The sequence below is a fragment of the Typopeltis vanoorti genome, chromosome 2 (assembly GCF_054136105.1).
Source record: "Typopeltis vanoorti isolate ZY-2024b chromosome 2, IOZ_Tvanoo_1.0, whole genome shotgun sequence".
Taxonomy (NCBI): Eukaryota; Metazoa; Arthropoda; class Arachnida; order Uropygi; family Thelyphonidae; genus Typopeltis; species Typopeltis vanoorti.
This window is the reverse complement of record NC_143550.1, coordinates 138,260,660-138,278,290: the sequence shown is the minus strand read 5'-3', so window position 1 is coordinate 138,278,290 and position 17,631 is coordinate 138,260,660. Positions and strand designations below refer to the sequence as shown.

General features: G+C 37.5%; 1 protein-coding gene across 1 annotated transcript in view; it reads right to left on the bottom strand.

Moving 5' to 3' along the window:
• The window catches only part of Mp (collagen XV/XVIII-type protein multiplexin), a 339,834-nt gene that overhangs the window by 59,723 nt on the left and 262,480 nt on the right, over positions 1–17,631 (bottom strand). The window contains exons 18-19 of the mRNA XM_090402408.1: positions 14,545–14,660; positions 5,016–5,123 (exon numbers count right to left, since the gene is read on the bottom strand). Coding sequence (XP_090258534.1) covers positions 5,016–5,123; positions 14,545–14,660 — 224 coding nt within the window. The remainder of the gene's footprint in view (positions 1–5,015; positions 5,124–14,544; positions 14,661–17,631) is intronic.

The window sequence follows — 17,631 nt, the reverse complement described above, 5'->3', positions numbered from 1 at the left end:
AGTAGCATGCCTGTAGTGTCTGGCGCCTGTGTGCAAAACTTTAGTTGGCGCCCCCCCTCCAATAAAAATATCACTTTAAAAAAACGTTTTTTTTTTAAGTATTTCCTCCTCTTTGGCGCCTTTACTATCCTGGCGCCTGTGTGCGGCACACACATTGCACATATGGCCGGCGTGCCCCTGGTTATAGTCCCACCTTTGTACCCTTTCCACAGTTAATTTATCCCCTTCAAATCCTGGGGACCAGATCTGAGAACAATAGTCTAAGTGTGGTCTGATCAGAGTCTTGCACAGAGGATTGCTGCAATAATGAGAAGGACACTGACCTGCAGAGATAAAATGGTTATCATTTCATTGTATATGTCCCCTAATTTCAGGTTTCCATCAATCATCAAACCCAGATCTCTTGTCTCTCCTACTTACTCCAGTTTAACTCCTCCCATAGAGTATGCAGCATCCTATCGATGTGTCCAACCTCAAGACCTTACATTTTGCTGCATTAAACTGATACCCGCATTCATTTGCCCATCTATCTAGCTTATTCAAATCCTCTTGCAGGGCTACCACATCTGCACTATTACTAATAACCCTTCCCAGCTTTGCATCACCTGTTGCAATCCACGGACAATGTCATTGATATAAAGGTTAAACAATATAGGTCCCAGTACTGAGCAATGTAGAACCCCACTTGTAACCTTCTGCTTCTTTGATATTGCTCCACCATACACAACTCTCTGATACCTATCAGACAGTCAATTCTGAATCCAGTTAATCAATCTGACATCCAGACCCATGTGCTGCAACTTAATATCAGCTTATCATGTGGCACCCTGTCAAATGCCTTTGCTAAGTCTAGGAAAATGGCAGTATATGCCTTTCCCTCATCTAATGCTCTTGTAACTTTATCATAAAAGGTTATCATTTGTTAAAACACGAGCGCTCCTTCACAAATCCATGTTGACTCTCACAGATAACATTACCCTCATCTGCGCAATGCTGTATATGGTCCCTCACTACTTTCTCCAAGATCCTACTAACTACTGATGACACACAAACTGGCCTATAATTAGACACTTCCAGTCTGCTACCGCCCTTATGCAATGGCACTATCTTACCTTCCTTCCATTCCATGGGCACCTTTCCTGCAGCCAGACTTTCATTGAAAAGTGAGGTCAAAGGCACTGTCAGTTCCTTAGCACATTCTCTCAAAACTCGTGGTGAAATACCATCCAGTCCCACAGTTTTACTAACATTCAGAGTACTCAGTATGTGGAACACACTCTCTCTCCTCCTGCACCTCTAAACCTCGAACCTGCTCTATCCCTCTAGTATTCAAATTGAAAGAGCAAATGCTAGAAGAATGGAGAAAGGGTCCAATCTGTCCAGAATGACAAAATGGTTTGTGAAAATTATAGAGGTATTTCTCTGTTAAGTACAACATACAAAGTATTTACTTCAATTTTGAAGAACAAATTAAAGTTATTGGTGTCTACCAAACAGGTTTCAGGAAAGGGAAATCTACAACTGATCAGATACATATTATTAAATGAGTACTGTAGAACGTTTGAGAATTGGATATAAATATTAATCAGATTTTTGTCGATTTTTAACAAGCATATGACAGCATTAAAAGAGAAAAATTATATGAGATCCATCCACCCATTTCTCATCTGTCTGAGACTCATAATTAGGGGGTTTAACCAATTTAATGCAGCTGGCTTGCCATTTCTCTACTGCATCCCTCAAAGAGTAAGTATTTATGTCTGTAGATATGTATGTTCATGGGGAAAGTTTACCTGATGCAAAAACTGAGTTTCTGGGAGGAAAACCCTGCCACCTCCATATGAAACTGGCTAAATCACTTCATCTTAAAAGTCCTGATAACAATTCTTCACATCCTAGATTGGAATCGAATTCAGGTCTTTCCAATCAAAAGGCTTCATCTATATATACCGACTGAGTTATGGAGGCACTGAGATTATGATACACTTTTGAATACCAGATTAAGACAGATAAGAAAATTCAGAAACAAGGTTAAAATATAAAATGATTTAAGATTCTTTTTCAATAACTGATGGATTAAAACAAGGAGATAGTCTAGCTGAAGTACTTTCAACTTAACTATGAAATACATTATCTGATCACTGCCATACTGAAAGCACTTCAATAAATAAATCAGTAAAGACTGTATTATATGCAGATGACATTAACATCATGTGAAGAACCAAACAGAAAGCAGAAGAAATATATTTGGAAACAGATAAATTAGCACATGAGATTGGGGCTAAAATTAATCAACAAAAAACCTAAATAATTACCAGGCTTTTAACTGATACAAGTGCGAAAATTGGGAACCTTGAAATAGAAAGAGTGGAACAATTTAAATATTTAAGAGTAATTATTACAAGCAACCTAATGTACAGGTAGAGCACAGAATCAAATAAGGATGGGTAATCAGGCTTTTTATTCTCTTTTATATGTATTCAGGTCAAAAGATATTCATTGGGAGATTAAAGTACAAATATATATATCAGTCATTTTTTCAATTGTTATCTATGTATGCAAAACCTGGATATTTGTGGTGAGAATAGAGGATTTGATTTCATCTTCTGAAAAGAAAATCCTTAGAAAAATATTTGGTTCAGTGAATGCTAATAGACTCTGGAGGATCATATACAACCATGAGTTATACCAACTGTATAAAGAACTTACAGTATTTAGTTTAATTAAATTAAAGTTAAATAAGGATCCAGAGTTGGGTTGACAACAATGGTATAATCTTTGATGGACAGCATAGATTTGCTAAAGGAGGTCATGTTTTAGTAATCTACTTACTTATTACAATAAAGTGACTGCTTCCTTGGACAGAGGAGAAGGACACATAATAATATACTTGGATTTCGCAAAAGCTTTTGATAGAGTACCTCATGATAAGTTGACAGTCAAACTAGAGCAGTTGGAGTTGGATATTAGATTAATGCATTGGATTGGAGACTGGCTATCTGATAGGTATCAACAAGTTGTGTATGGGGGGTGCAATATCCAGGAAAAGGAAAGTCACTAGTGGAGTGCCTCAGGGGTCTGTTTTAGGGCCATTACTATTTAACTTGTATATTAATGCTATTGGTGAAGATTTGGATGGAGATATTCAGTTGTTTGCAGATGATGCAAAGTTGGGACGAACCATAAAGAGTAGTGAAGATGTTGTGGCCTTGCAAGAAGACTTGAATAAATTGAGTGATTGGGCAAGCAAATGGGGATGTGAGTTCAACGTTGCAAAATGTAAGGTTTTAAAATTTGGAAAACAAAGATGGGATGCAGAATTTATGCTTGGTGAGAATATATTGTTGAAGTAGAGGAAATAAGAGATCTGGGGGTGATAGTGGATAAGGATCTAAAATTTAGGGGACACATCGCCAAAATTGTGAAGACAACACAAAGACTTCTGGGAATGATGTGGAGGACACTGACGTGTAGAAGTAGGGAGATTCTTGTTCCATTGTATAAGGCTTTGATTAGGCCACACATGGACTATTGTGCCCAGATTTGGTCACCTGGTTTTCAGAAGGATGAAGAGATGTTGGAAAGGGTCCAAAGGCGACTGACTAAGGTAGTTTCTGACCTCTGGAATGTCGAGTATGAGGAAAGATTGAAAAGATGTAATTTGCAGAGTCTAGTGGAGAGAGGAAGAGGGGAGATATGATAGAGACCTACAAGTTGGTAAGGGGTTATTATAGGATCAATGGTGGAGAAGTTCTACAGAGAATAGTGGGAGATCAGGGGAGAACCAGAGGTCATCCCTGGAAACTGTATAAAGAGGGTGTGAGTAGGGGAGTGAAAGGCAGGTTTTTTTCAAGCAGAGTTGTGAGTGATTGGAATGCCTTGCCTGAGAGTGTGGTGTCTGCAAAGAGTTTGAATGTGTTTAAGACATGGTATGATGAGATGTGTGTGAGATAAAAGGACCTCCTAGATGAGTCTTTGACTCCATGAGGTCTTGTTTAATAATAATAATAATAATAATAATAAAACATGCAAACCATGCAGTAGACAAGACATATTATGTCATGTCATACTGCATTTTTGAATTGAAAATGACTGTATTCTCCTAAGAAAACTATAAATAGTAAATTTTTTTGGTAAAAGATCAGAAAGAAAACCAGGCACAACTGGAGAGAATATCATTAATCAAGATAGCTGCATCATAGTGCAGTGTCCAAACTGGAAAGGTCAGGATTGGAGGTGACAAAGACCAAGAGCCATAGGAAGAAGAAGAAAAAATAGGCCTACCCTTTAAAAAAAAAAAAAAAAAAAAATTAAAAGCGGAGGAGGGTGAAAGGAAGGATCTGGAAAATTTAAAAAGAATAGAATTAGGCTTTTGGACTGCAGTGTTTGGGTTCGCTCCTAATAATTTATTCCCCCCCCCTCCACATACCCATCCACCCACCCAGCTGCCCAGTTTTCTCAATAATTGTTCAGAATTCAGAGTTCTCCATAAGCCAGTATTGTTTTCCAAATCTTTTTTTATCTTTCTTTTTTTCCTTTTCTTATAACTGGCTTTTCCTCTTACATTTAAATGATTAATATCTGTGAACATATTTTAATCTTTCATTCTATATTTTAATAAATTAATTTCAATTTTATTTGGTTTCGGTTCTCTTATGTCTTTATCTCTTCAGCCACAAGACTTGAGGATTGATTCATAAAAACTGGATATCAAATGTGTAATTGTGTGCTTGTAATAATTCTCTGCATCAGACTATGAATTTAACAGTAGGCTCATATCCTGAAAAACAATTTATGCTTACATCTCATTCCAGTTAAATGTCATCTCACTCTTTCCTCCAACTACTATTTATATTATTGTTAGTTTTTTAGTCTGTTAAATATTTTAAAACAGAAGAGGGTTTTCACTATAGAGGACTGTTTGGGGGCTACATTATTGAATATCTAAACACAAATCTATAGAGTAAACTGCCATTAGAAAAATTATTTTATTCATTTAAATAAATAATTATTACCCTTGGTCCTGGAGGTCCTGGTGGACCTGGTACTGGGAGAAAGCCTCCATCTTCACGATAATGAAATTCAGGAAAAGAGCCGGGAGGACCTGGTGGTCCTCTTTCACCCTGAAAATTTAATTTGAGAGAGAGTAATTAAATGGAATTATAAATATATATATATACTTATGAACACTTATCTAAACATTATGCCCGCTTACCTAGTAGTAAGTGTTTAGCCTCCTTTGACTGAGATAACTGCTTGCACTTATCTTGACATTGACTTCACTAGATCAGAGGTATCCTCAGGTATTCTTAACTAACTAGATAGAATATATAATACTGCACTAAACAGGCTACACACCATTTAGGCATACTGAAGGTGCCAATAGGCAACAAGGAAACCAGACGATGGAAGGAAAAGAATGCAAAAGACAAGCTTCACAATAAGATCGCATTGCATATTAGGCAGCAAAGAAGGATGCAAGAAGTACTATAGCACAAGCAAAAGCTAGTAGTGCAAATAATTTTTATGCATGACTTGAAATGCCCAAAAATGATCTTGTGATCTTGAAGATAAGGAAAGCTTCAAAATCGCAAAAGAAGACATTGTAGTTCAAAAGACATCAACGTAGTCAAATACATAAAGAATGAAAGGGGGGGGTTTAAAAGAATGAGGACATAAAACAGAGAGAGGGGGAAGGGGTATTACCATCACTCAAGAAGGGTTGACAACTTCAAGTACTAAGGCTCAATCCTCACAAAGGATGGCACTATTGATACAGACATGGAACACTGCATGAACACCAGCTGGATGAAATGGAGAGCGCTGCCTGGAATATTATGTAACAGAAGGATGCCAGTACAAGTAAAGGGGAAGATATAGAAAACAGCAGTATGACTGATCATTATATATGGTGTGGAATATTGGCCTCTTAAGAAATGACAAGAACAAAAGCTACTTGCCACTGAGATGAAGCTGAAGTAGCCAGAAGTGTTGCCATGCTGGATAAAGTGTATAATGAACACATCTGTAAGAGCTTCAAAGTTAGATTTTTGTTGATAAAATAACTGAGCACTGGCTTATATGGTTTGGACACATCATGAAATGTCCTGTAGATCACATGATGTAGAAGCAGGGTTGGCTCGTGCATAGGCACTGTGGAACTGCAGCATCCCCAATTTTTCTCAATAGATAAATATATTTATTAATTTCTATATATTTGTTGTTGCCGATATTTAATTTTATCATCAACAATCCTATACAATTCTCTTATTTTGTATAAAAAATAATAAAAATCTATCTTGTAGCACTTTGGAGAGTGAAGGACACTAGCAGCACTGCATTTACCACAGTGTGATATTGCTATGTGCGCAAGCATATGCACGTCATAGTGAGATGTGCACTATTAGCATGATGCAGCACTGTCCGTCGCACAGTTCCACTGTTGTTTATATGCAGTTTGCGCCAGTAGTAGAGTGTTCATAGTGCTTATCGTGTTTACTCCATCTCTTTAAATATTTGGATATTACAATTAAAGGATTTAATTGTAATGTCAGGGTGCTTAAGGATCAAAACTATATAACTGAGAGGAGACCTCCACATAGCCTTCAAAGGAATGCAGAGAACCGACCAGAGCTTCTGACCTAATGTCCAATCCTCACCTTCTTGTGGTCACCCTGTCAGGTATCTACCTGGATACTGAATGGACGAGGATGGGCTAGTAATTTGGGATTTTGCCGAACAAATTGTATTCTTATTGGCTTAAACCAAAATTTCAAATGATTGTACAACATGACAAAATTTCATGCCGGCTGGGGTGCACCTGGTTAAACAAAGCCCCCGTTGTTTTCACCAGGGGAACCACAGCAAACAGAGAAAAGTCAGCTACTGGAACAAATCATAAAACTTACCCCAACTCAACATTACCAGAGTTCAAGATCAGTATTATCAACATAAGAAGCCGAATGGCAAAGAAGTGTAGCTAGCTGAGGAATTGGATAAGTACCAGATCGACATGATACAGATGACTGAAACAAAAACTGGTGAGATTTATCTGAGTAATAAATACAAAATGTTATATCAGGCAATGACAATCAAGGAAAAGAAGGAGTAGCCACAGTATTCAACAATAAATATGAGGCTAATCTTCTTGAATGGCAGGCAGTCTCAAGTAGAGTGATGTCAGCAAATACGAGAATGGGAAACTAGACAATGAGACTTATTTGTGCCTATGGCCACACAGAAGGTTCTACGAAGGTAGTAGATGAATTTTTTGAGGTTTTAGAGAAAGCAACTGACACAAAAGAAAGGAAAAGTAAGTCCTGGTCGGGGATATAAATTGCAGAGTAGGAAATGATTGTCAGATATACAAAAATATTTTGGGAAAATTTGGAGAAAAGAGCAAAGCTAATAATAATGCCATATACCTGTTGGATTTCTGATCAGGACATGGACTGGTTATTACTAACACCATGTTCCAACATAAAAATGTGCATAAATTCACATGAAGAGAAGAGGCAACGAATAAGAAAAGTCTCAAAAAACGAAAGAGTAGAGAGCAGGAACCAAACCTTGGAGATTCAGTGGCAAGACCTGAAGAAAACACTGATTGATTCAGCCAGAGAAGCATGTGGTGAGGTTGTGTTCAAGGATAGAATAATCAGAACTCCATCATGGACACAGGAAGTTAAAGAGACAGTGAAGGAAAAGAAGAAAGCATATCAAAAGTTCCTGGCAAATAAGTCACCTTGTGCTCTTAGAGAATACAGAGACAAATGTAAGAAAGCTAAACACTGTGTAAAACTGGCTAAACAAAAGTCACAGGAGTACTTTGGCAAGAACATAGAAAATAAATATCAAGAAGATGGCAAGATATTCTGGAGGTTGTTAAAGAATCTCAGAAATAGAGGAAAGAGTGCTGTAAAAGGAATTAGAGATGATAAAGGTGACATGAAAACAGGAGAAAAAGATATCCTTGAGGTATGGAGTAATTAGTTCAAAAAATTGCTAAATGAAACAAGCAGTGATGACAGCACAGTGCTAAAAACATTCAGCAGGCATGCAGTCAGGAATACATATACATACTTGAAGTAGAAAAAGCCATCAATAGCCTGAAATGTGGAAAGGCAGCAGGAGTAGATGATATTTGGCCAGAAATGCACAGGTATGGAGGTATAAAAATAAAAGTCTTACAGTGGCTGAATTGCATACTTCAGAATGCCTGGACAGAGGGACGAATTCCAGATGATTGGATAGAGCTCTCATAGTAACAATATATAAAAAGGGAAAAAAACTGAATGTGAGAATTACACAGGCATTTCATTTCTGAGTGTTACTGGTAAGATATATGCAAGAATACTTGAGAAATGGTTGAGAAGGATTGTGGAAGAGAAGCTTGGTGATGAACAAGCTGGATTCAGGCCAAACAGAGCTGTCAGGATCAGATTTTCACTTTATGACAGATAGTGGAGAAATCATGGGAATATAACAAAGATCTCATATTTATGAATTTAGGTACACAAAACACACACGTGTTGAAAAGATTATTTTACTGATTAATAATAAAATAATAACTTGACGTTTCGATCTCTGTATTGAGGTCATCATTGGAAGGATACATGTGTATAAGAACCAAACTACATGCTGTTGCACTCTATACAGGTAAATTACATCTACGTTGTTAACTAATCTTTTTTCTTAGCCTGCCCTCTAGTGATTTAAAAAAAATTACCAATAAAAACTACAACAAACTCTGCTAAAGTCCTCAAGTACTAGGATTCTTCTGGAATTATAGTTTATATTGTTATATTACGATTATCTTCTGGATTTGTACAGTACAGGTTGCTATTGATTGTACAGGAAAAAAAATAAAAAAAACTTTGCCAAGTCTTCTTGTATTGAAATTTTTCTTTGTGGTTGCTATGAAGGTTGCAGATGGGTCCTTCACATTCTTGGAATGGTTAGACCATCATTTTTATTCAGATTCGGATCATGTTTGAGCATTTCACATGCTTCCTTGAATTTCCTCTCGAAACAAGGTTTTGGTGCGGTGTAGGGACTTGGTACCTTTCCAATCAATTCTGTGGTATGTTTGGAGTGCATGGTCAGAAAGGCCGGTTTTTTCAAAATGGAGGTATTTTATGTGTCGTTTGTGTTCATCCTTTCTGATTGGGATGGTTCGCCCTGTTTCCCCTATGCATGGTATGTTACATGTGCAAACTATTTTGTAAACTCCTGGGTGGGCTAGGTGTGGTAGGGGATCCTTGGAAGAACTGGAATTATAAAAGGATTTGTATTGTAAAAGGAATTAGAGATGATAAAGGTGAATGAAAACAGGAGAAAAAGATATCCTTGAGGCATGGAGTAATTAGTTCAAAAAATTGCTAAATGAAACAAGCAGTGATGACAGCGCAGTGGTAAAAACATTCAACAGGCATGCAGTCAGGAATACATATCCATACTTGAAGTAGAAAAAGCCATCAAAAGCCTAAAATGTGGAAAGGCAACAGGAGTAGATGATATGCGATCAGAAATGCAGAAGTATGGAGGTATAAAAATAAAAGTCTTACAGTGGCTGCACTGCACAGTTAAGAAGGCCTGGACAGAGGGACGAATTCCCGATGACTGGAGTAGAGCTCTCATAGTACTCATATATAAAAAGGGAAATAAAACTGAATGTGAGAATTACAGATGCATTTCATTACTGAGTGTTCCTGGTAAGATATATGCAAGTATACTTGAGAAATGGTTGAGAAGGATTGTGGAAGAGAAGCTTGGTGAAGAACAAGCTGGATTCAGGCCAAATAGAGGCTGTCAGGATCAGATTTTCACTTTATGCCAGATAGTTGAGAAATGATGGGGAATATAACAAAGATCTATATTTAAGTTTCTTATATCTGGAAAAGGTATATGACAAGATGCCAAGAAAGTAGTTATTCAAAACGCTACAGTTATATGGTGTCAGTGGGGCATTATATCAAGCAATACTTAGTCTTTATTAGTCTTTATTTGAGTTGTATTACAATTTAAACAAAGACTAAGTATTTTTTGATATAATTCCCCACTGACACCATATAACTGTAGCATTTTGAATAGCTACATAATGCCCCACTGACACCATATAACTGTAGCATTTTGAATAAGTCAGCAGTTAGAATTGAAGGAAGTACAGGAAGATGGTTTAATGTTAAATCTGGTGTCAGACAAGGATGCACATTATCCGCTCTGTTATTCATTATCTATATGGATCATATTATGAAGGAAAGTGGTATTGAACCTAATATCAAAATTGGAGGTGTTAATCTCAGCTCTTTGCTTTATGCAGGCGATGTTATTATTATTATTATTATTATTCAGGCCTCCATGGAGTCAAAAGACTCATCGTGGGAGGTCTTTCCTAAGAACATAAAGTCTGTCAAGACTCATCAAGGTGAGGTCCCTTCTAAGAAACACAAAGTCTATCATACCACTCCTTAAACTCATTGACTATTCTCGCTCTCAGCACTCCATCAGGCAATGCATTCCACGGTTCAACCACCCTCCATGCAAAGAAACCACTCCTCACCCTCTTTCTCACAGTTTCCTTTCGTAACTTCCAGGGATGGCCTCTTATCATCACTCCTTCCCGCTGTTCAACCAAGCGAAAGAACCCCCAGTGTCAACCCTGTAACCACCTCTCAACAGTTTAAAAGTCTCAATCATATCACCTCTCCTTCTTCTATCCATAAACTCTGCAGTCCACATTCCCTCAGCCGATCCTCATAACCAAAATTGTACAGTCCTGAAACCATCTTTGTCATCCATCTTTGTACCCTTTACACAGTTAATTTATCCTCTTCAAATCCTGGGGACCAGATCTGAGAACAATAGTCTAAGTGTGGTCTGATCAGAGACTTATACAATGGAATGATAACCCTTTTATCTCTGCAGGTCAGTGTCCTTCTCAAAATTGCAGCAATCCTCTGTGTTACCTTCACCACCTTTGCAATATGTCCCCTAAATTTCAGGTTTCTATCAATCATCAACCCCAGATCTCTTGTCTCCCCTACTTCCTCCATTATAACTCCTCCCATAGAGTATGCAGCATCCCATCGATGTTTCTCAAACCTCAAGACCTTACATTTTGCTGCATTAAACTGACCCCGCCCCCATTCATTTGCCAATCTATCTAGCTTATTCAAATTGTCTGCTAGAAGTCTGCAAGATCCCCTAACTAAATTGAATAACTGTTGTAATAGATATGATATGAAGGTCAGCATTAAAAAGACAAAGACAATGAAAATGAAGTTGTTTATAAAAATAAGATAACATTGATTTTTTTTAGGATTGTGGTCGTTTTTTTTTTTGCCAAGATTTTTCCTCTTCAGTGAAATTTTTTGGATCTTGCACAAATTTTCCTTGTCTTAATCGCATGGTCTCTCAGTTGATATTTAATTCCTCACTGTCATTTTTCAGAATTAAATATTTATTGTTTCATAGCAAACAACTCATGTTTTCAACATTTCTTCACAGTGTGATGTTGAATATTAAGATATCACTTGACATCATAAACATAACATAGCTATGATATGGTAAAAGCATCATTTATTCAAAAACATGAGAAAGTGCTTCTTTTGGCCACAGATGGAATGATATATTTTTTTTTCTAGACAGGGTTTTTCCCTCTAATTGGGAAAAACCCTGTCTAGAATGCAAAAACCATGTATAAGGACTTTTCAACTGGAAATCAGTCAGCAAATATCATACCTTAGAACACACTAGTGGCAGGCATAGCAAATTAAGAAAACAGGATCCATCCTATGATATCTATTATTATTATTATTATTAAGAGACTTCCAGGAAGCCAGGAATTCAGTGAGAGAGAGGCCACATATACCTTCACCAGCTGTCTGTTATACATGTTCTTGAATTCATTCACACTACCTGAACTCACCCTCCAAAGACAGTCCATTCCAATCACGCACCGTTCTACGAGAGAAAAATCTAATACTCACCATCACATTTCTCATGTTATCCATTTATGTATTAAGCTGAAGAGCCTGTGACAGCCCAAGTGGTTTCATTAGATTTACTAGAATAGGATGATTCTGCTTCTATGTAAAAAATCTACTCTTCACACTCCTACACAACTTCCAGGGATGGCCTTGTACTCTTTTTATAATCCCCTCTGGATTAATCTGCTAAAATCCCTTCATATCACATCTTTTCCTCCTATCCACCAAACTCTGCCATCCACTTTTCTTCAACCTCTCTCTCCATATCCAGCATTCCAGAGTAGTCTTAATTGCTCATCTCTGCTTCCACATCATATTGCAAACCAGGTGAACAAATCTGAGCACAATAGTCCATGACCAGTGCTTTATATAGTGGCACAATCAAATCCTTATCCCTACATGTTAGAGTACTTCTTATCATAGCAGCACTGCAATGTGCTGTCTTCACAACACTTGCAATATGCCCTCTAAACTTCAGCCTATTGTTAACCATCACTCCCAAATCTTGAATCTCATCCCCTTCCTGCAATATAGTATACAGCCTTATATTTCTGCACTCCAAAATGCAACACCTTGTACTTATTAATATTAAAACTACAACTCCACTCCTTTGTCCAAGTCAAATAGACTTTTGACTTGGACAAAGGAGTGGAGTTGTAGTTCTATTCCATTTAAGTCTTCCTGAACGGAATTAACATCAGCAGTGCTACTTATAATCCTCCCCAACTTTGCATTATCATCAGCAAACAACTGAAAATCCCCAGTCAGTCCACATGAAAAAAAAAATCTAGTCCTAACACTCTTGCTAACTACACTTTTACACAGTTTCCATGGGTAACCTTGTTCTCTTCCTTCCTACCATGTACTGAAAAAATTCATCAGTCTCAATCAAACAAAACCCCTTTAATAACATATGCTTCTATCATGTCTCTTCTGTTACTGCATGTCAGTTAAGTTTTGAAGCCCACAGACCTTCGATCTATTCTTAAAAGGAGCATTCTACTGACCTGTCACAATCTTTGTCACTCACCTCTGAATGCTCTCCATAACTTCTTCATTTCTCACAGAATCCAAGGAATCAGATCCATGCACTAGTAGTCCAAATGTGGCCTTATTAAAGGGAAAGATAACCTTCCTATCCTGCTCAGTATGTTGTTCAAAGTCCCTGGCCTCTTCAGGAAACTGAGGAGATCAGGAATTTTGATCTGATATGCTGTTTTGGTTAATTTTGAAATAGGCCTTCTAAACTTCAACCCCCTGTCCATAATCACTCTAAAGCTCCTGGCCTCCTCAGTTTCCTGAGGTTCAGTTCCATTAATATGATACACAGCTTATAATGTCCTCTTCTCAAAGTGCCACCTTACATTTGGCTACATTAAACTGGCAGTCATTTACTTTTGCCCATACTACCAATCTATTTAAGTCATCCTGCAAGATTGCTATATTACCTTCATTTACTATTGCTCTTTCCAGTTTTGCATCTATGGGCAACAACTGAATGTTTCTCCTCAATTCATTTCCTACAACAGTGATATACAAATTAAACAGAAAAGGACCAAGTACTGAGTCCTGTGGTACACCATTAGTCACTTGCCTTCTCCTAAGCTCAACTCCTCCATAAATCAGACTTTGATATCTGTCCAAATAACCAAATTCATATCCATTCCCATTTGCTGCAATTTACGCAACAAAGTTTTGTTAAATCTCTTTGCAAAGTCCAGCAGTATCACTGAGTAGCCATTTTCTTTATCCAACTCCATAGTTATGTTATTATGAACAGTAAGAAAATTACTAAGGCAAGACCTTAGTAATTTTCCTCTTATAAGGTATCATATTTTTATCCACCCAGTCTTGAATTCTGTCCTTTATCTATTTCTCCAATACTTTAACCACCACTCCTGAGATAGTGATTGGCCTATAATTTACTACTTCTGTCTTGGAGCCTCCTTTATGGAGGAGGACTATTATTCCCTCTTTCCATTACACTGACACCTTCCAAGTACTGAGGCTTATATTAAACAACTTGGTCGGAGGAGATGATAATTCCCTTGCATATTTTCTTAATACACAGGCCAATATGCCATCAATATGCATCCCTTGGCTGTGTTCTGCAATATCCTAAGCACCTCCAAATTGCCAAAGAAGTCCTAGTCATAGTCCATAGGTACAATTGCCACTATAAAGAAAATTCACTATAGCAATTTATTATTTTTGTCCATATTTATTTTTTTAAAATACATTTATTGAAGGGCACAACTGGGTTAATCTACTAGCAAAGTTCTTGCATAATTAGTTTAATGGTCTAATGTGTAGACCAGTAAACAATTGTTTAATGGTCTACACAATAGATTCAATTGTTTCAAGCAATAATATACTATAGTGATAATGTACCATATTATCACTACAGCATGTTAGGCCTTATGGGCTAATAATTCAAGGTATTCATATTCTTAATATATAATGCAACCTTTTTAATACAACATTGCCGTTATTTTATACTACAAACATAGTAAGGCAGTTATATTTTTTAATATGTTTGGAATGTGAGTTTCACCTTTTCTCCTGGTGATCCTGGATAACCAGCATGTCCTCTCTCTCCAAGAATACCAGGAATTCCTGGAATGCCTTGTGGACCAATCTGTCCAGATTCTCCTTTTTCTCCTTTGGGACCTAAATGAAAATCAAAGAAAAGATTTTCAACTAATTTATCTTTGTGATTCTCTGCAAGGCACTGAAGTTTAAATTGTGAAATTTTATAGCAAAAAATTTTATCATATAAGAATTAACTAAAAAAGAGTGATCATTATGGGTGATTTTAATTATGGCAATATAGACTGGAATGATGAGATAGCAACTGGAAGTAAAGAAAATGAGTTTCTTGAGTTTTTGAGGGTTACATACTGTTACATACTACCTCAGGCAGTATGTAACAGAAGGCACACGAGGATTGAGGGTCTTGGATTTGGTCATCGCATCGGAGTATGTAATTATAAATGAGGTGTCAAATCATCCACCAATTGGTCAGAGTGACCATCAGGTCATTACCTGGGTGATTGCCAGCAGTGTGAGGACCTCTGTGAGAAAAGGGTATATATGGAACTACAAGGGGGGGGGGTGATTATGAAGAGCTCAGGAGACAGCTTGCAGGTGTAGTATGGAATAAGGAGTTAGCTGGAAAAGAGATCAATGCAGTTTGGGGGATTTTCAAAAATTGTTTAGTAGATGCAATGTCTAAATGTATTCCAAGGGTGAGAAGGTTAAATAAGATGGGTGTGAGATGGATGAATAAAGAGATTAAGCATGCGATACAGAGAAAAAGGGCATTGTGGAGGCAGCATAAGAGAAGTGGAAATAACCAATTCCATGACGTCTACAAAGACCAGGCAAGGAGAGTGACTTGGTTGGTTAGAGTAGCTAAAGAGAGGTATGAACAGCAGTTAGCTAATGAAGCCAAAAAGAATCCTAGGGAGTTCTTTCGATATGTAGCCAGCAAAAGAAAGAATGATTATGGAAGGATGACATTGATTGGAGAAAATGGTATAAAGACAGCTGTTGCAGAATGTGTCGTGAAGATACTTAATGAGCAGTTCATAACGGTCTTTGAATCTTGTGAATGTGATTCATGGAGAGATTGAGAGCAGTTGATGATGGGGAGGAGAGACTGACTGTAAGTGAGCAAGAGGTGTATGGAGAGAGTTGAGTAAACTAGATGTTAATAAGGCTGTGGGACTAGATAATATATCACCATGTATTCTGAAGGAATGTGTCAGGGAGTCGACACCTGCCTTGACATTTTTTTTAATACGAGTCTTTCACTCGGTCAAGTTCCTAAGGAGTGGAAAGAGGGCAAGATTGTGCCATTTCATAAAGGAGGTCATCGAACTCAAGCATCAAACTATAGGCCTATCTGTTTGTCAGGTTTTTTGGTTAAGTTGTTGGAGAAGCTTGTGAGAACTATGATCCAGAGTTGGGTTGACAACAATGGTATTATCTTTGATTGACAGCATGGATTTGCTAAAGGGAGGTCATGTTTTAGTAATCTACTTACTTATTACAATAAAGTGACTGCTTCCTTGGACAGAGAAGAAGGATACACAGTAATATACTAGGATGTCACAAAGGCTTTTGATAGAGTACCTCATGATAAGTTGACAGTCAGACTAGAGCAGATGGGGTTGGATATTAGATTAGTGCATTGGATTGGAGGCTGGCTATCTGATATGTATCAACAAGTTGTGTATGGGGTGCGATATCCAGGAAAAGGAAAGTCACTAGTAGAGTGCCTCAGGGATATATTTTAGGGCCATTACTGTTTAACTTGTATATTAATGATATTGGCGAAGATGTGGATGGAGATATTCAGTTGTTTGTGGATGATGCAAAGTTGGGATAAACCATGAAGAGCAGTAAAGATGTCGTGGCTTTACAAGAAGACTTGAATAATTTGAGTGATTGGGCATGGAAATGGGGATGTGAGTACAATGTTGCAAAATGTAAGGTTTTAAAATTTGGAAAACAAAGATGGCATGCAGAATTTATGCTTGGTGAGGATATATTGTTGGAGGTCTGGGGGGTGACAGTGAATAAGGATCTAAAATTCAGGGGACACATAGCCAAACTTGCAAAGACAACACAAAGGCTTCTGGGAACGATGTGGAGGACACTGATGTGTAGAAGTAGGGATATTCTTGTTCCATTCTATAAGGCTTTGATTATACCACACATGGACTACTGTGCCCAGATTTGGTCACTGGGTTTTCAGAAGGATGAAGAGATGTTGGAAAGGGTCCAAAGGCGACTGAGGTAGTTTCTGATCTCTGGAATGTCGAGTATGAGGAAAGATTGAGAAGATGTAATTTGCAAAGTCTGGTGGATAGGAGGAAGAGGGGAGATATGACAGAGACCTACAAGTTGGTAAGGGGTTGTTACAGGATCAATGCTGGAGAAGTTCTACAGAAAATAGTGAGATATCAGGGGAGAACCAGACATAATCCCTAGAAACTGTATAAAGAGTGTGTGAGTAGGGGGAGTGAAGGCAGGTTTTTTTTTGTGCAGAGTTGTGAATGATTGGAATGTCTTGCCTGAGAGTGTGGTGTCTGCAAGGAGTTTGAGTGTGTTTAAGACAGAGTATGATGAGCTGTGTATGTGTGTGATAAAAGGACCTCCCAGATGAGTCTTTGACTCCATGAGGTCTTGAGGTAGTAATAATAATAATAATAAAAAAATCTGTCTCAACTCCATGAGGAATTCTAAGGTAGACAAGTAAATTATATTCCTGTTTAATCCTTTAACAAAGTGAAAGCAAACAAAGTTTGCATGTGAAGTAACTTCACGACTGGGCTACTTGTATATAGAGACTGGTGATATTACACCAACTGCCTTCGTATCCCATAATCCAAAGCACACTTTCTTTTGGACATGCATAATCCTATTCATTATGGAAAGGTTAAGACCCAGATTGGTTTAAACTTTTATTGAGGTCTCATCAGTGATAACCAGACCCAGGAAGATAGAAAGATTGAATTAATGCAGGAGTCACATAATTTCCATATACAAGTAGATAATTCTGATCTCATCATCATCAAATTCCTGCCATGGACTCTCAATGGGTATACAGGATATGATAGTACTACATGAAAAA